General features: G+C 43.7%; 1 protein-coding gene across 6 annotated transcripts; it reads right to left on the reverse strand.

Moving 5' to 3' along the window:
* Nucleotides 1-610: 610 nt before the first annotated feature.
* Nucleotides 611-17,673, reverse strand: LOC115540366 (uncharacterized). 6 transcript variants are annotated; one of them, XM_030351576.1, is made up of 7 exons: nucleotides 17,536-17,673; nucleotides 14,388-14,681; nucleotides 13,901-14,170; nucleotides 13,729-13,789; nucleotides 1,505-1,557; nucleotides 930-964; nucleotides 611-717 (listed from the first exon to the last, which is right to left on the reverse strand). In XM_030351576.1, exons 1-7 carry the CDS (start codon nucleotides 17,570-17,572, stop codon nucleotides 640-642), a joined length of 828 nt encoding a protein of 275 aa, XP_030207436.1. In that variant the 5' UTR covers nucleotides 17,573-17,673; the 3' UTR covers nucleotides 611-639. The 6 variants fall into 6 exon arrangements, with proteins under 6 accessions (XP_030207436.1, XP_030207435.1, XP_030207437.1 ...); XM_030351575.1 differs by lacking the exon at nucleotides 13,729-13,789 and having other exon boundaries at nucleotides 1,505-1,618; XM_030351577.1 differs by lacking the exon at nucleotides 13,729-13,789 and having other exon boundaries at nucleotides 613-714; nucleotides 1,505-1,618.
* Nucleotides 17,674-20,149: the final 2,476 nt, after the last annotated feature.

Below are 20,149 nucleotides of genomic sequence, written 5' to 3' on the forward strand. Positions count from 1 at the left end.
ATTGAGAGTGGCGTATAATGATGCTCTAAGAATTCTGCTGAGGCTACCAAGGTGCACAAGTGCCAGTCAACTGTTTGTAAACAGTGGTGTTCCCACTTTAAATGCATTGCTCAGGAATCTGATGTACAGTTTTATGATGAGATTGATGGACTCCAAAAATGAAATTATAATGACTTTAACCATGCCGAAGTTAAGCAGCATCAGATACACTTCCAGTCTCTGGAAGCATGGAGAGAGTGTCTGTATGTTTTTTAGTTGTGTTTCTTATTTGTTTGTTGTTGTTTTGTACTGTTTTGTATATGGACCTATATGAGTCTGAAATAAAGATAAATAATAATAATAATAAAATCAATTCTCTGACCAACAGGAAGCCAATGTTCAAATTTACCCTACTCTACTGGTAGGGTGATTCACTGAACTTGCAGGGAGATCACTAATTGTAGGGTGATTCGTTATATGGGTCCATATGGGCTGAAGCACATTGATCACTTGGTTCCAAAAGACTCAAGTGCTATATTGCTAAATTTGTGCTGTTGTTATATTCGTGCCGGGGGGCGCACACTAAATGCAAACAGAGTCATCCTGCCAAATGTTTCTGACCCCAGTAGAGGCGGCTACGATGGTTTGATCCCAGAGCGTTTATTCCTTTAAGTTCTCTTTGCCTTGTATCTCGTTGTATCTGACGTGCGTGTTGCAGCGGCCGTGTTCAGGCTCCTCCTATAGGGAATAGAAACACACACACACACACACACACACACACACACACACACACACACACACACACACACACACACACACACACACACACACACACACACACACACACACACACACACACACAGGCTTATGGTTGGAGGGCTGGTGTAATAATGACGGGCTGTGGTGATATTGAATAGACTGTACAACATATGCACCCACAGAGCACCTACCTGCTGTGTGAAGCCACCCTTCTGTTCGATTGAAGCTACAAACAGAAGGCCAAAATTAATGAATAAAACAGCACCACTATAAGTCATGCAGTAGAAGGGTCTGCTGTACTGAGAGGATTTCCACATTCATTTATCTTCCTGCTGCCTACACCGCCATGGGAAGCATGTGGACACTCAATCTATTGAATATCCATAAGGGGAAGCTCAGACACCATGGCTGTTTCTACCATGAGACACTGCTGCTTCATGTGTGCATTGGGGAAAAATCACAGTCAGTGTGAAAAGATTGCGGACAATTAACGTCATTTTTCCACATCAAACAACTGGGGACTGAAACGTTTCTGCCACCTTTACAGGGACAGAGAGTGGGAGTTGCCGATCACTATGTTTTCACACGCATCAAGCAGTAAACTCTGATTTTAGAATGAGGTGAGCGACAGTTTCCCTTCAGGGGACAAGCTGCTATTCAACATCGGATTCATCTCTCACAGGTAACATCTAGCCTCAATGATATGTTAAGCCTCGAGACCATTGTCATTATCCAACAAAAACATTCGTAAGAAAAAACGCCTTGCCTTGGAGATGTCTTTCAACATAGAATATGATGACAGATAAGAATAGGATGAATGTAACACCACAGACGATCGGAATCACAACCTGGAACAGCCATATGGGTTCCTCTTCATCACCTGTACAGAAGAGTCACAACACTCACGTCACTAACAGCTCCACAACATGAGCAGTGTCTTTGAGCTTTCTGTGCAGTCCAAGTGGATGCAGGGTGTGTGAGGACTTCTTACCAGTGCGCTGCTGTACTGTGCAGGACGTCTTAGCGTCGACTGACGCTAGCAGGGTTCCCAGCAGGGTTGGCAGACACACAGCGGTAGGAGGACCGGAGAGCCAGCCTGTCCACGGTCAGAGGGAGAGAGCGCTGGGTGCTGCTCTGGTTCACCAGGACCTCTCCTTGATACCAGGAGAGAGTCCCTCCACTCAGTTGGTCCACAGCACACAGCAGGGTGCAGCGCTCGCTGCTCACAGACGCTACGGTGACGACGGGCTCCAGGACGGCGTCTGGGGACAGAAGACCACAAGGTCAGCCTGACCCCTCCTAGACATGACCTCTACCTTCTAGTATACAGCCCTGACCACTCCTAGACATGACCTCTAGCTTCTAGTATACAGCTTGATCATACACATGTCCACTACCTTCTTGTATACAGCTTCACCATTTGCCCCTCTAAACGTGTACAACTCACATTGTCTGGATACAGTAGATGAGGTCTTGATCACAATGAGAAGAAGTCAATGTTACCTACCATAAACACTCAGCTTGAATGATACAAGAGTCTCGTTAACATCAACAGAATAATCCCCTGAATCCTTGCTCTGCAGTCTTCTTAAAGTGAACAGCCCAGAGGCTCGGTCCCAGGAAAATCTGTTCAGGAAATCCACATTTTCTATCTCAAACACACTATCTTTCACACTAGCGATAAGACGTCCTTGTTTCAAAACAAATCCACGACTCTTGACAGGCTCAGGTATGGTGACCTCTCCTCCCACAGTGGAGATCAGGTTCTGCTTGACTTCCTGGTCAGCAGATGACGTCATCACTGTAACAGATCAGGAGACATCGCTCAGTCAAACAGCCCTGTAACTGTACTAGTACCCTAATGAAATACTACTGTAACCTACTGTAGTACTGTAGTTAACTTCTGCAATACTGAAGTACCCTACTCTGTAGTATTATAGTACCCTACTGTAGTATTGTTGTACCCTACTTGTCACAAGCCGACCGTGGCTGTTGTGGCAAAGAGGGGAGACGCACACAATTGACTGAGTTTAACAAAAGAGATTTATTATAATCAAGTGAATATAACATAACATAAGGTATGGCGTGTGTATTTAATCTAGTCAGTGATGTAAGTGTGGGTGTACGTTAAAGTGTATGTGTGTAGTGTTGTCAGGTGTAGACATACCCAGGATACAACTAAACCAAAAGACCAAAGGAACAAACAATAAGGGGTGTCACCCAAACGAGTACCACCCCGACACTGGGCTCACAGGTCTACTTAAATAAGCCCAGCTCAGGTGTTGTCAATGAGCTCGTTAGGCTCCTCTCGTTAAGGTTGTGACACTACTATACTATTGTAGTACCATACTATACAATTGAAGTCTCCTACTGTTTTATTGTTGTACCATACTTTAGTATCCTACTGGTACTCTTGTCTGTTAGCACCCGCAGGGTGTTAGCTGGTAAGATGTGGGCATTTCTATGGGCATTTTAGCAATTTAAAGGACGTTTTTTCAAGCCTCCCCTGTTATGGTGGGTTTCTGGGTTATCCATTTAGAAACTGCAACATTTTCTAAAGAGAATGTTTTTCAGAAATCTTTATTTAGCCAAATAAATTATTAGCCTCTTCCACGAGCCTCGTACATAGCCTGTAGTGAAGGTGGACTGTACTGATCAGAATCTACCAATGAACAGCATCACCAGGGTCTCAGGAAGTTTCTGGATATTTAATGGAGGTTTATATTTTAAATAAATGTAAGTCTTTATTAAGACCTTTTACGTCTCATAAAAGGTCCTCTATGATGATGAGGTCGATGTTTATTTTTTTTGTCATGGCACACAAGTGGCCCATCCCAAACAGGATTACAAGACACCAATATAACTACAAAAAGAGTGCAGTACATACACAATAACAATACACTATACAATACAGTACATCCAGCACCGGATAAACACACTAAATATAAACTGACATATTCCCCTAGCCCACGGCTTTGTCCAAAAGGTTACAGATGTTTATCACACTTTGCTCAGTTGGCATGTTCAGTTACAGCTGCACAATAGGCTTCAGCAGTTATGGTGGAGGTTAGAAGTGTTTAGACAGGTTGAATATGGGGCTTGGGGCTTCACACTGTGTAAAGTGTCCTCACCACTGCAGTGTCAAACAGTGTGACTCTATCAGACAATGTAGAGGACAATCTACAGTGTTCTCTATCCGATAGCTCCCAATTTTTCTGTTTCAAAACCCCCCCCCCCGACAACCTTTTGACTGGGATGTTTAAATGTGAATGTCAATGGCCCAGGGTCGAATACACACAGTGGCGGTCTTAACATAGAGGCATAGGTAGGCGGCCGCTTGGGGCCCCCATAGTAGGGGGCCCCCAAACAGGCTAAAAATACGTTTTTCTTTTTTTTAGTACGCAAAGACGAAGCAAGACAAGCCTAATGCAAAAATAACATTAAGGGTTAGGAAATAAAGTTACCCAAGCGGCTTAAATATAAAATAAAAAGCGAATAGACGCCGTTAAGTATTTGGCAACGCTGCCAAAGATGACATACTTTTTTACGGCTACTTTTGGCTGCTTCTAGAATACAGCTTGACCACTCCTAGACATGACCTCTACCTTCTAGTATACAGCTTGACCCCTCCTAGACATGTCCTATACCTTCTAGTATACAGCTTGACCACTCTAAGACATGTCCTTACCTTCCACACATATACAATTTGCATTTTCTGGAGTCAGTAGAATAGCAAGGTCATCACAATGAGAGAGTTAATGAGACCTAGTGCCCTACCATAAACACTCAGCTTGAATGATTCAGATTTTCCTCCTTGATTAACAGAATTTAATCCCTGAATCGTTGCTCTGCAGTCTTCTTATGGTGAACCGCCCAGTGTCTCCGTCCCAGGACTCTCTGTCCAGGAAACCTTCATCATCTATTTCCAACACCCTATCTCTCACTAAAGCGATCACAAGTCTATCTTTCACAAGAAATCCACGGCTCAGGTATGGTGACCTCTCCTCCCACAGTGGAGATCAGGTTCTGCTTGACTTCCTGGGCAGCAGACAACGTCAATATACCAATACCCCCGCCCACATAATGTTATGATATTGTGCATCATAGAAAACCGCTTTGCGGCACAGAGGATTTTTATTTTTTGGACTTCTCGTGGCGCCACGTTTCATGAAAGAATGCCACCCGTTCACCCGTGACTAAAACCGCCACTGTAGGCTATCACTGAAGAACCCATTCTTATTAGTAGGGCCTTATGGACTGTGCCTTAAGGAATGAGGAATAAGGAAGAATATACATGATTCTTCTTCTCTAGACAATGTTATAGGGGGACACATATTTTGTCAGATTGTATAATTTCGACCTGCCAAAATATGTATCCCCTACTTAAAATGAACACTGTCCTACAAGTGCTTTTTTTATACTCATCGCTTACTTCAGATCATTAATAATAAATATTGAGAATATAAACATGTTTCCTCTTTCCTAGCCGAAGTAATAGGGAAAGACACATTTCATGTAAATGTATCATAATGAGTTGTTACTCTTTGCCAACCATTCGTTCACCAATAGTTAAGCTTTTTGAGTGAATAGTTAACCATTCCTTCACCAGTAGGCTAGTTAAGCTTTTTGTTAAGCTTTTTTCAGAGCTCTCCACCCAGAGAGGACCACACATCCCTGCCAGTTCTATAACAGTTTATTCACCCATTAATATTAGTGGGTATTGTGGTATCTTGCGCCCGCTTTTTAAACGCGGAAATAGTTTGTTTTTCAAACCGTTCTAAACCCGCTTTTATTGCTTGATTAATAGCCAACTATTACAAAATTATTCAGCAATAATAATGCATTCCAACTATAAACGACATATATTACCAAGCATAACGTAGAGTTGGCCTACTTATACACACACAGACACAAACCAACACACACAGCGCCGTTCTATTGCTGAATACATTTAAGAAAAGAAATACCAGACCTGTTGTGGAGAAGCCGAACAATGAAATATACAAATAATCTATAAAAGGGGAAAAAGTTTACCTAAAATGAGGAGAAGTCCTCCGGAGAACATTTCCATCAAACAGAACAGGGTTTTCTCTGAGCCAAATTCTCTTAGCCAAATGTCCGCTATTATATGTAGGCCTATATGGTGATTTCCTTATGATGAACAGCGGCGTGGCGTGAGGATTATTTTTGAGGAAGCCATGATACAAAACCTCTACATGCTTTTAGGTGGGGGACAGAAAAGAGTAGGTACGTCGTAGCTTGTATGCATTACATATCACTACAAGAGCTATTGCTACTGGTAAATTTACCAGGATTTACACACGCCTGTAATCAGACTTAAGGCCGATTTATGCTCAGTTACGTAAGCGTAAGCGCAAGCGCAAGAGGCCCTTGCGCGCCCTTGCGCACCCCTTGCGCGACTTCTCACGTCTTGCGTGCGTCGGGCGATTTTTCTAGACTTGCGTCATTTTTTACGTAAGCTTTTACGCGAGCCGCGCAGCCTGCAAGGCTGTGATTGGTCTGCTCGTCTGGTTACTACTTCCTGTCTGGAGTATCACATTTCCTGTTTTCATACCGCCACCTACCACCCGATCTGGCACATAATTATGCGAACCCTTTATGCGAACCCTTCCACAGGGGCAAAGTGCTATTTTGATGCGCGACATCAAACAGCTGATGCGGGATTGTGAGCCATTTTAATGATCTTGTCACCCGATATTCGTTCTATTAGGCCTACTGGCCTTATTTGTTTTAGTGTTAGCCTATTTGAATTAATTACGTAATGTTTTGTGTTCACGTTCTATGTGAAACATAAGTGTTCATGTTCTGTGTGAAACATAAGTTCAGTAGCCTCTTTGAGTGAATGAAATTTGAAAGCGTGAGTGTTTAGTGAATGAAAAATGTGTGCGTGTATGGTGGGACTATTTTCTGTATTTGATAAATAAACCCCTTTTCTCTAATAATGCTGCTAATTTATGTGGACATTATGTGCTATAGCTTAAAGCCTTTGGCTATAGGCCTACACTTAAATAATTCATTCATCTGTCAAGGCAGTAGCTGTTGTATAAACATTTTATATGGATATGAATTAATGAGTTTGACGTAAACCAAATTAGGTAACTTGTGTAACATGATAACTAATGAATCAAAAGTCATGCTTCCAAGTGACCAATGTATATATATTTATATATATATTTTGCCTATTGGTCAGTGCGCATACCCAATAGTACTGGTGGGGAAACACGCCAGCATCTGACAAAAAATAATCTGCCAGCTGCTCCCTGACAAGGGCCGGTTTTGGTGAGAGTCGGGAAGATATCGGATGACTCGCGAAAGGAGATCATCAAACTTTGGCACATAAACAAACCAACGACTCCCACAGACAAAGACGTCATTCTCGAGGTCGTCTTCAACGAAAAACTTTACTCCACATATTACTCCACCTACTGTTCTGGCGGTAAATTGCTTGGCAACACGCGCAACCTAAAAGGGAGCATGAATTGCTTTGAGTAAATTTTGCGCAACAACGTAACACCAACGCTGAAGCATGCAGCCGCCTTTACACGACATACGCGCTCGCTCTCTCTCTCTCAGACCACTCTCACTCTCTCTCACACACACACACACACACACACACACACACACACACACACACACACACACACACACACACACACACACACACACACACACACACACACACACACACACACACACACAGCCCTCCTAATTGTTTTCCCTTTTATAACAATACTTAAAAGACAACACAAGAGAACCCAGAACAAGCGGCTATAAACAACCACAGCTGCATCTGTGCAGGTGAGTCCTTCTGTCCCTGGTGCTGATTCTCAGCGTTAACAACCGTGATAAAACAACAACTTCATTTGATTGACCAATGCAACTTATTCCAGACAATCAAGGCACAATTAGAAATATAAGAACACAAAAAAAATAAACGGACTGCTCAGGGAACAGTAATGCCGCACCGAGAGGTGCGTATTTTACTCACCCTATTGTAGAGGAAGGCCTTTCTCCTGTCTTTCATGGTGGCGAAGAGGTCAATAAGATCCCTGTCACCCAAGGATTGTTCAGGGAGCATGAATCTTTGTAAAAAAGAAGGCATGGTCAGCAAAATAGCTGAAGTTTAGCGCTACCAGCTAGCAACTCGGTGCGGACATAATTATCCTCATTGAAAGTGCGATAACCACTTCTTTTTCCACAAGCAGCTGAAGCTTGACCGGCAGTCAGATTTATTTTTTTGTTGCTGCCCATGTGGCAGTTTGGTTAAATGTTACCAAATAGTCCTACTCTATACGATAATATGGTAAAAAATCGTATCTCCCGCTATTTGTTTACGTTGACGTTGATGCTTTGATTTGATTGGTGTGGCTTCCCTTGGCACCCTGCTGACTAATCACAGGAGGGCAGTGTCATGACGGTAGCCTCATGAAAATCTCACTTTGTGAGGTTTTCTATCATAAATATGAGTTCCCCTAGCCTGCCTATGGTCCCCCAGTGGCTAAAACTTGCGTTTGGTGTAAAACGAGCACTAGCTGTTCTGCTCGCCTTTGAAAAAACGGAGGCTCAAGCGCGCTGATTTGGAATGTCTGTGCTCATGACGTCATGAGGAATCTCAGCTCCTCCCCTTACTCTGCCTGGCCCGCCCAGAGACGTTGGCCCGCCAATGAGACTCGACCGTGCGAGCGCCACGTGTGTGTGTGTGAATACACACACTGTAACGCAAGTGTTTCTTGTCGGTTCTTTGACGTGTCTTGTATTTCCACAACGAGACTGTCGTGGGGGTTATCTGAGCCATGGTTGAGAAGGAATTGGGGGAAAGGAACTTTGGTTTGACTCGCTGAAGTACATGAACTGCGACATGCCGCCGGTTGCCGCGAGGCACCATCGCCAGGCAGCGGGCAGCCGGCAGCGCGCGGTTCAGTCGACTTCAGGTTGATGTGAAAGTGGAAGAACCAGAGACGTCGCAGAACCCGACAAAGTCGTTTGTGATTCATAATATCGTCTGGAGGCGCACACAATATGTTATAGATATCTATGTATGATATGATATTATTTAGATATAGAGCTCCAGGACTGTAACGCAAGTGTTGTACACTTCCTTGTTATTTGGATAACCGTTCTGCTGTTGGTGTGATGGCGCATAACACGTCGGACTCTCGTCTCTGGTATTTCTACAACGAGACTCGTATTGGGGGTTATCTCAGCCAAGGTTGAGAATGAATTGGGGGGAAAGAACTTTGGCTTTGACTCCCTCAAGTCAAGAACATGAACCACGACAAGGAGGAGAAAGGGATCTTTGCCGGGCAGCGCTTAGGCACCTCCGCCTCCGGCGGTGGTCCCTCAGCGGGCTCAAGCGGGAGACATTCGCCGCCAACAATCCCTTTCTCCTCCATGTCGTGGTTCATGTTCTTGAGGGAGTCAAAGCCAAAGTTCCTTCCCCCCAATTCATTCTCAACTTTGGCTGAGATAACCCCCAATACGAGTCTCGTTGTAGAAATACCAGAGACGAGAGTCCGACGTGTTATGCGCCATCACACCAACAGCAGAACGGTTATCCAAATAACAAGGAAGTGTACAACACTTGCGTTACAGTGTGTGTATTCACATTGATGTGGACGTTGAAGAACCAGGAACGTCGGAGAACCCAACGCGGTCGTTTGAGATTCATAATATCGGCTCACACAGCTTTTGGCCGTGATAATATATATTAGGCTATATGATATAGATATCTGTGTAGGCTATATGATAATATTTAGATATAGAGCTCCAGGACTCCCGTGTGTTCTAGAATATTTACAGAACACGGCTAAAGGCTGTGTGCGCCTCGCCATTGCGATACATCCACTGTAAACAGAGCCCATGGTACCGCACGTGGCTGCAAGCTGCTCAGGGCCACACCCCCACCCTCCTCCTTGACACGCCCACCGAAACAGCGCATTTGGGGGAAGCTCAATGTGCGACTGGCTCGGAGTGGCTGTAACTCTGCACCACGGCTGAATTTCAGGAACGCCTTTGAATACTGTGTTAGTTGCCCACTAATACCTATATTAAAGAATACATAAAATAGCATGTCATGGGACCTTTAATATAAATGTTTTTATTGACATAAAAAACAGGGAAGCCAATGGCCTCCGGGAGAAAACGCCACTGATGATGAAAGGATCTTTTTAATAATTTTTTTAATCAGAAATTTACTCAAATGCCATCTACTCTATTTATATTATGTTTCAAAGATGATATCGATCTGACTGGGGCCAGCAGCATATTCTTTATTTAAAGATTTATTTCGCAATATTCATGTAGAAACACCGAGAGTTAGACATGAAGGTATGAGAGAAAGGGAGACATAAGGACAGGCAGACAATGACCAAGGGCAGGAGTCGAACCCGGGTCGCTGCCGTAGAGACTGAGCCAGGCTCACCCATGCGCCCAAGCAGCAATTTATAAGGGTTGTAACAAACACAAGTGAAAAATCACATCTATAAAGGGGCGGAACACTCACTTGGGCCATTCTTGTACCCCCGGAGAGAGCAGCTGAGGCTAGCCTTAGTTTGGTGTTTGATTTCTTTACAAAAAGAGATTCCACTCACCTGCAGTCACCAACTTTAACTGTTGGATGGGCAGGTGTTCCAGTTCAGTAAGTTTTTAGACAAAGACAAGGGGAGCCAACAACTGCTTGTCCCAGATATCTTAGATTTCAATGGGCCTTTCATGAATCAATTGAACAGGCCTTGTTTTCTTGCGGGGCTTTCTGCTGGAGGCTATAAGATGAGGCAGAGTCTAGAGTAGGCATCTTGTATGGGTGTTTTAACGAATGGTTTGAGTCACCCGTGCTTGCCTTGAGTAGTTTCATTATGGTTCTGTGGAACCGTTTTCATTTGGTTTGTGTGTAGTGGTGTTTTATTTATTCATAATTTGCATAAATATTTGGTGACCGTATCTTGTCTTCTAGAGACTAACCTTCCTGAAGACAGTCTAGCCCCACATTTACTTGACATGTCGGAGCTCGGTGTTTGTGTGTGTGCGTGTGTGTGGTGATGGCTGGTTTAACCTGTGCGCCTTAATTACTGGCTGCACAGGTGTGCAGCCAGTAATTACCTCCCCTAGCCCGAGTCTAGTCAGGCCGACTCAGGTCAGGTGAGGCTGATTTAACCAGGCATCAACCGTTCCCCTGTACTATTGGATGCTGGATTTTATAACAGTAAGGAGGATGGAGGAGAGATCAACCTGTTATGTAATGGTAGAAAACAATAGTTTAGCACCATAAGCCTACTGTGGGAGTGTGTGTGGATGATGGCTGGTTTAGAAACCTCACTTGGTATACGTTTACATGCACAACTTAATCCGATTCAAACCATAGTTCGACTATGCTCCTCAATTGGACAACTGCAATTGTGAGATTATACATGGCGGTGAGAAAATTGATTCATTAGCTGAAGCACTTCATACCCCGGTACGATAGGTGGCGCTGTACCCATTTCAACTAGTGGTAATAGAGCCACTGGCTGACCTCTTTACGTCACCAGCAACAACAAACGCTGCTTTCGAGAAAGATGTTTTCAGTAGACAGCTGTCACTCGCTGTCACTTTGGGTCCATGTCATTTCTCCGACCTCTCTGAACAATGTATGCGGACTCCTCCGGCGGCGGCGGAGCAATACGCACTGTGGGCACAGGTTAAACAAGCCATCTGCAAATACACTCAGGAGTGTTCTCCTACATAGATATTCACTTTACTTGTTTGGTGATTCAAGGCAAGGCAAGGCAACTTTATTTATATAGCACTTTTCATACACAAGTGCTTCACATATAAACATTTGTCATACAATAAAATTAAATGATAGAAAAGAAAACATATGCAAAAAATGAGTAAAATAGATATAGAAAATAGAAAATAAAGGCAAAGTTAAAAAAGCATTTTAGAAAGTGCAATATGTTTAAGATCAGATCAACATTCTCTCTGGTACTCCAACCCGACCTAAAGGAACTTGGTCCTTTCTCTGGGTATTTCTCTGGGTTTCTAACCCAAATTCTGGGACTCCAACCCGGATTCTAGGACTCTAACCCAGACAAAACTCGGGTCTCAAACCCTTATCCTTTCTCAGATCATGTATCTCTCTGGTAAAAATAGTAAATAAAGGTAAAGCTAAAACGGCCTTTTTAATTATTTTTTTTAAAGTGCAATGTATTTAAGATTAGCAGAAAGCTAAAGCAAACATTAAAGTCTTCGGTATTGTTTTAAAAGTTGTCAGAGTTGGGGCAAGTCTTAAATCCTCAGGGAGTTTATTCCAGATATTTGTTGCATAACTAAATCCTGCTTTCCCATGTTTTTTGTATACTCTGGGGATAAATAACAGATTGGTCTCAGGAAGGTCTTCCTACAGGAAGCCAATGTTCAAATTTACCCTACTCTAGGGTGACTCACTGAACTTGCGGGGAGATTCACTGTAATTGTAGGGTGATTCATTATATGGGTCCATATGGGCTGAAGCACATTGATCACTTGGGTCCAAAAGACCCAAGTGCTATATTGCTAAATTTGTGCTGTTGTTATATTCGTGCCGGGGGGCGCACACTAAATGCAAACAGAGTCATCCTGCCAAATGTTTTTGGTAACAAATGTTTTACTGACACCAGGAGAGGCGGCTACGATGGTTTGTTCCCAGAGCGTTTAGTCCCTTCAGTTCTCTTTGGCTTGCATCTCGTTGTATCTGACGTGGGTGTTGCAGCGGCCGTATTCAAGCTCCTCCTATAGGGAATAGAAACACACACACACACACACACACACACACACACACACACACACACACACACACACACACACACACACACACACACACACACACACACACACACAACATGAACACACAGGCTTATGATTGGAGGGTGGTGTAATAATGACGGGCTGTAGTGATATTGACTAGACTGTACATATGCACCCACAGAGCACCTACCTGCTGTGTGAAGCCACCCTTCTGTTTGATTGAAGCTACAAACAGAAGAAGGCCAAAGTTAATGAATAAAACAGCACCACTATAAGTCATGCATTAAAAGGGTCTGTTGTACAGAGAGGATTTCCACATTCATTTATCTTCCTGCTGCCTACACCGCCATGGGAAGCTTGTGGACACTCAATCTATTGAATATCCATAAGGGGAAGCTCAGACACCATGGCTGTTTCTACCACGAGGGACTGCTGCTTCATGTGTGCGTTGGGGAAAAAACACAGTCAGTGTGAAAAGATTGCGGACAATTAACGTCATTTTTCCACATCAAACCACTGGGGACAGAAACGTTTCTGCCACCTTTACAGGGACAGAGAGTGGGAGTTGCCGATCACTATGTTTTCACACGCATCAAGCAGTATACTCGGATTTTAGAATGAGGTGAGAGACAGTTTCCCTTCAGGCTGCTGAAGGGAAACTGTATAGATATTTACATATCTATAGAGATCTAGAGATCTAGATATAGAGATATATTGACAGATAGTGATAGAAGTAAAGAGTGATAGATAATAAATAATATTATATAAATTGATAAAATAAAATAAACAATATTCACTCTATAAAGTAGACACATCACAACTGTAGAAGGAGTAAGGAAGAAAATACGACGGAAGAAACTAAACAGACAGAAATCCTAATAACAATGAGTGTGGCTTGTAATGCCAGACTAATGCATTATTGATAAATGATTGCTATGAGGTAGCTGGTGCAACCTGCAGCACAGCAGGGAGAACGATAACAGGAGAACACCCCCGTACCGAGGACAGCTGGTCCGCTCGGCTGCGGCTAACCCTGGGGACAAGCTGCTATTCAACATCGGATTCATCTCTCACAGGAAACATCTAGCCTCAATGATATGTTAAGCCTCCAGACCATTGTCATTATCCAACAAAAACATTTGTAAGAAAAAATGCCTTGCCTTGCCTTCAACATAGAATATGATGACAGATAGGAACAGGATGAATGTAACACCACAGACGATCGGAATCACAATCCGGAACAGCCATATGGGTTCCTCTTCATCACCTGTACAGAAGAGTAACAACACTCACGTCACCAAAAGCTCCACAACATGAGCAGTGTCTTTGAGCTTTCTGTGCAGTCCAAGTGGAGGCAGGGTGTGTGAGGACTTCTTACCAGTGCGCTGCTGTACTGTGCAGGACGTCTTAGCGTCGACTGACCGGGTGAGGTTACCAGCAGGGTTGGCAGACACACAGCGGTAGGAGGACCGGAGAGCCAGCCTGTCCACGGTCAGAGGGAGAGAGCACTGGGTGCTGCTCTGGTTCACCAGGACCTCTCCTTGATACCAGGAGAGAGTCCCTCCACTCAGTTGGTCCACAGCACACAGCAGGGTGCAGCGCTCGCTGCTCACAGACGTTACGGTGACACCGGGCTCCAGGACGGCGTCTGGGGACAGAAGACCACAAGGTCAGCTTGACCACTCCTAGACATGACCTCTACCTTCTAGTATTCAGCTTGACCACTCCTAGACATGACCTCTACCTTCTAGTATACAGCTGGACCACTCCTAGACCATTTGCACCTCTAAACGTGTACAACTCACATTGCCTGGATACAGTAGATGAGGTCTTGATCACAATGAGGAGAAGTCAATGTTACCTACCATAAACACTCAGCTTGAATGATACAGCAGTCTTGTTAACGTCAACAGAATAATCCCCTGAATCCTCGCTCTGCAGTCTTCTTATACTGAACAGCCCAGAGGCTCGGTCCCAGGAAAATCTGTTCAGGAAATCATCATCTTCTATCTCAAACACACTATCTTTCACACTAGCGATAAAACGTCCTTGTTTCAAAACAAATCCACGACTCTTGACAGGCTCAGGTATGGTGACCTCTCCTCCCACAGTGGAGATCAGGTTCTGCTTGACTTCCTGGTCAGCAGATGACGTCATCACTGTAACAGATCAGGAGACATCGCTCAGTCAAACAGCCCTGTAACCGTACTGTACTACCCTAATGAAATACTACTGTAACCTACTGTAGTACTGTAGTTAACTTCTGTAATACTGAAGTACCCTACTCTGTAGTATTATAGTACCCCACTGTAGTATTGTTGTACCCTACTATACTATTGTAGTACCGTACTATACAATTGAAGTCCCCTACTGTATTGTTGTTGTATTATTGTAGCTGGTAAGATGTGGGAATTTCTATGGGCATTCTAGCAATTTAAGGGATGTTTTTGCAACCCTCCCCTGTTAAATGGTGAATTTCTGGGATATCCATTTAGAAACTTCAACTTTTTCTAAAGATTGTTTTTCAGAAATCTTTATTTAGCCAAATAAATTATTAGCCTATTCCACGAGCCTCGTACATAGCCTGTAGTGAAGGCGGACTGCACTGATCAGAATCAACCAATGAACAGCATCACCAGGCTCACCAGGGTCCCAGGAAGTTTCTGGATATTTAATGGAGGTTTATATTTTAAATTAATGTAAGTCTTTTTTAAGACCTTTTATGTCTCATAAAAGGTCCTATATGGAGGTCGATGTTTATTTTCGTGTCATGGCACACAAGTGGCTCATCCCACACAGGATTACAAGACACCAATATAACTACAAGAAGAGTGCAGTACATGCACAATAACAATACACTATACAATACAGTACATCCAGCACCGGATAAACACACTAAATATAAATTGACATATTCCCCTAGCCCACGGCTTTGTCCAAAAGGTTACAGATGTTTATCACACCTTGCTCAGCCGTCATGTTCAGTCACAACTGCACAATAGGCTTCAGCAGTTATGGTGGAGGTTAGAAGTGTTTAGACAGGTTGAAGATGGTCTGTGAAGCCCTTTGGGGCTTCACACTGTGTAAAGTGTCCTCTACACTGCAGTGTCACACACTGTGACTCTATCAGACAATGTAGAGGACAATCTACAGTGTTCTCTGTCCGATAGCTCCCAATTTTTCTGTTCCAAAACGCCCCCCCCCCCCCCCCCCGACAAACTTTTGACTGGGATGTTTCTATGTGAATGTCAATGGCCCAGGGTCGACCAGTGGCGGTCTTAACATAGAGGCATAGGTAGGCGGCCGGGCTCAACCAGGCTCAAAAAACGTTTTTCTTTTTTTTAGTACGCAAAGACGAAGCAAGACAAGTCTAAACGCGAAAATAACATTAAGGGTTAGGAAAAGGGTTAGGAAATAAAGTTACCCAAGCGGCTCAAATATAAAAAAAAAAAAGCGAATAGACGCCGTTAAGTATTTGGTAACGCTGCCAAAGGTGACATACTTTTTTACGGCTACTTTTGGCTACTTCTAGAATACAGCTTGAGCACTCCTAGACATGACCTCTACCTTCTAGTATACAGCTTGACCACTCAGACATGTCCTTACCTTCCACACATATACAATTTGCATTTTCTGGAGACAGTAGAAGAGCAAGGTCATCACAAGGAGAGAGTTAATGACACCTACCATAAACACTCAGCTTGAATGATTCAGATTTTCCTCCTTGATTAACAGAATAAATCCCTGAATCGTTGCTCTGCAGTCTTCTTATGGTGAACCGCCCAGTGTCTCCGTCCCAGGACACTCTGTCCAGGAAACCTTCATCATCTATTTCCAACACCCTATCTCACTAAAGCGATCACAAGTCTATCTTTCACAAGAAATCCACGGCTCAGGTATGGTGACCCCTCCTCCCACAGTGGAGATCAGGTTCTGCTTGACTTCCTGGGCAGCAGACGACGTCAATATACCAATACCCCCGCCCACATAATGTTAGGATATTGTGCATCATAGAAAACCGCTTTGCGGCACAGATGATTTTTATTTTTTGGACTTCTCGTGGCGCCACGTTTCATGAAAGAATGCCGCCCGTTCACCCGTGACTAAAACCGCCACTGTAGGCTATATCACTGAAGAACCCATTATTATTAGTAGGGCCTTATGGTGCCTTAAGGAATGAGGAATAAGGAAGAATATACATGATTCTTCTTCTCTAGACAATGTTATAGGGGGACACATATTTTGTCCAATTGTATAATTTCGACCTGCCAAAATATGTATCCCCTACTTAAAATGAACACTCTGTCTTATAAGTGCTTTTTTTTTTACTCATTGCTTACTTCATATCATTAATAATAAATATTGAGAATATAAACATGTTTCCACTTTCCTAGCCGAAGTAATAGGGAAGGACACATTTCATGTAAATGTATCATAATGAGTTGTTACTCTTTGCCAACCATTCGTTCACCAATAGTTAAGCTTTTTGAGTGAATAGTACCATAGTAACCATTCCTTCACCAGTAGGCTAGTTAAGCTTTTTGAGTGAATAGTAGGCTACCATAGTAACCATTCCTTCACCAGTAGGCTAGTTAAGCTTTTTGTTAAGTTTTTTTAGAGCTCTCCACCCAGATAGGACCACACATCCCTGCCAGTTCTGTAACAGTTTATTCACCCATTAATATCAGTGGGTATTGTGGTCTTGCGCCCGCTTTTTAAACGCAGAAATAGTTTGTTTTTCAAACCGTTCTAAACCCGCTTTTATTGCTTGATTAATAGCCAACTATTACAAAATTATTACGCAATAATAATACATTCCAACTATAAACGACATATATTACCAAGCATAACGTAGAGTTGGCCTACTTATACACACACAGACACAATCCAACACACACAGCGCCGTTATATTGCTGAATACTCAAGTACATTTAAGAAAATAAATACCAGACCTGTTGTGCAGAAGCCGAACAATGAAATATACAAATAATCGATAAAAGGGGAAAAGTTTACCTAAAATCAGGAGAAGTCCTCCGGAGAACATTTCCATCAAACAGAACAAAGGAGGGTGGTGCTTTCTCTGAGCCTCATGTCCGCTATGGTGATTTCTTATGATGAACAGTGGCGTGGGGGTTATTTTTGAGGAAGCCAAATGAGCAGGGCCGTTGCTACAATTCCTGGGCCCCTAGACAAGATTTACTGATGGGCCCCCCTGCGCTGAATTGTTGACGGGGGGGTGGGGGGGAAGGAGCACATTGTTCACCGGGGAAAGCAATTGTTGACGGGGGGGGGGGGGGGGGGGGTGGAAGGAGCACATTGTTGACCGGGGAAAGCAATTGTTGACGGGGGGGGGGGGGGGGGGGGTGTACTATGGAAGTACTATGGGCTGGTGATATAATAATAATTTAGGATAAAAACTTTTTTTTTTTTTTTTTTTTTGTGGGCCCCCTGAATCGTCATCACCTTTCACCCCTTATCGACGGCCCTGCAAATGAGACAAACTCTTTAGTCTAGGCGGGGGACAGAAAAGAGTAGCCTACATCGCAGATTGTATGCATTAAATATAACTACAAGAGTAAATCCTGGTAATTTTATCAGGATTTACACACGCCTGTAATCTGACCGACACGACAGACGCGCTCGCTCTTTCGCGCTCTCTCTCTCATTCTCATTCTCACTCTAACAAACACACACACACACACACACACACACACACACACACACACACACACACACACACACACACACACACACACACACACACACACACACACACACACACACACACACAGAGTGACTATGTAGTTCCTTTAATGGCCTGTTTAACTGGTCGGACTTAAAAATAGAAATAAAAGAAGCTCCATTTCATTCTCAGAATTGAAGGCGGATATGGTTATTTGTACAGTTAAGAACTCAGCGACTTTTTGATCTACTCACTAGTGGTTGAAACGTCTCATTTGTTTTACTGTAGGTTATTAAAAAATTAATTAAAAGGGGTGGTGAACCCAAAATGTTTTTTCTTATATGGTCTTTTAACATAGTCGTCTATGCCATTCTCACACTGATAATAAGCCTCATTTAGAGAATTGGTCTAGAATCCTATGTTACTGACAGTTCTTTACGTGACGTCAAAGCAAATTTCGAATAAGGAGCATGAGGATGATCGAGGACGGGTGAGAGAGGGTCAAGCATCTCAGACACCACGGTGTGTTGTGTGAATTTCCTAGACAACATAAATTGTCTTGGTCAGCCTTGCTAAAAGCATTTGTGGAACTATGAGAGGATGACAAATACCTGTTGCAGCACTGGCTGCCGCCTTACACAAACTGGGTTCCTGATTTCATGGGCTCCTCCGGCAACAGGGTCCGGTTGGCACTGCTCTCGAGGGTGTGGAGAAAAAATTGATTGCAGTGTTGGCAGGTTTGTTGCATGCAGAGCCGGAGATGAATACTGACATGTCGGAGCTCTGTGTGTGTGTGTGTGTGTGTGTGTGTGTGTGTGTGTGTGTGTGTGTGTGTGTGTGTGTGTGTGTGTGTGTGCGTGTGCGTGTGTGTGGTGATGGCTGGTTTAACCTGTGCGCCTTAATTACTGGCTGCACAGGTGTGCAGCCAGTAATTACCTCCCCTAGCCCGAGTCTAGTCAGGCCGACTCAGGTCAGGTGAGGCTGATTTAAACAGGCATCAACCGTTCCCCTGTACTATTGGATGCTGGATTTTATAACAGTAAGGAGGATGGAGGAGAGATCAACCTGTTATGTAATGGTAGAAAACAATAGTTTAGCACCATAAGCCTACTGTGGGAGTGTGTGTGGATGATGGCTGGTTTAGAAACCTCACTTGGCCGAGTCTGATTGGACCCTGGAGCTGGGTGAGGCTGCACACCTGTTGCCATTGAGTATACGTTTACATGCACAACTTAATCCGATTAAAACCATAGTTCGACTATACTCCTCAATGGGACAAATGCAATTGTCCGATTATACATGGCGGTGAGAAAATCGATTCATTGGCTGAAGCACTTCATACCCCGGTACGATAGGTGGCGCTGTACCCATTTCAACTAGTGGTAATAGAGCCACTGGCTGACCTCTTTACGTCACCAGCAACAACAAACGTGGCTTTCGAGAAAGATGTTTCAGTAGACAGCTGTCACTCGCTGTCACTTTGGGTCCATGTCATTTCTCCGACCACTCGGAACAACGTATGCGGACTCCTCCGGGGGCGGCGGAGCCGCTTCTCCAGGAGTCCGCATACGGCAACAATCTTTCTCTTTCTTCTCCACCATGGAGAATTCCGGCATGCAGCCAATTGCGTACCGAGTCAGTTGAACTAGGCCCGTTGATCAAGCCTCTTGTGCTGAAGAAAATGGCAGAAGCTTCCCCAGACCAAGCTCAATCTCTGGCAATAGCCAGACCACTGAACGCACTGTGGGCACAGGTTAAACAAGCCATCTGCACAAACACTCAAGAGTGTTCTCCTACATAGATATTCACTTTACTTGATGGTGATTCAAGGCAAGGCAAGGCAACTTTATTTATATAGCACTTTTCATACACAAGGCAGACTCAAAGTGCTTCACATGTAAACATTGTCATACAATAAAATGTAATAATAAAATAAAACATATG

Source organism: Gadus morhua, chromosome 3 (genome assembly GCF_902167405.1).
Source record: "Gadus morhua chromosome 3, gadMor3.0, whole genome shotgun sequence".
Taxonomy (NCBI): Eukaryota; Metazoa; Chordata; class Actinopteri; order Gadiformes; family Gadidae; genus Gadus; species Gadus morhua.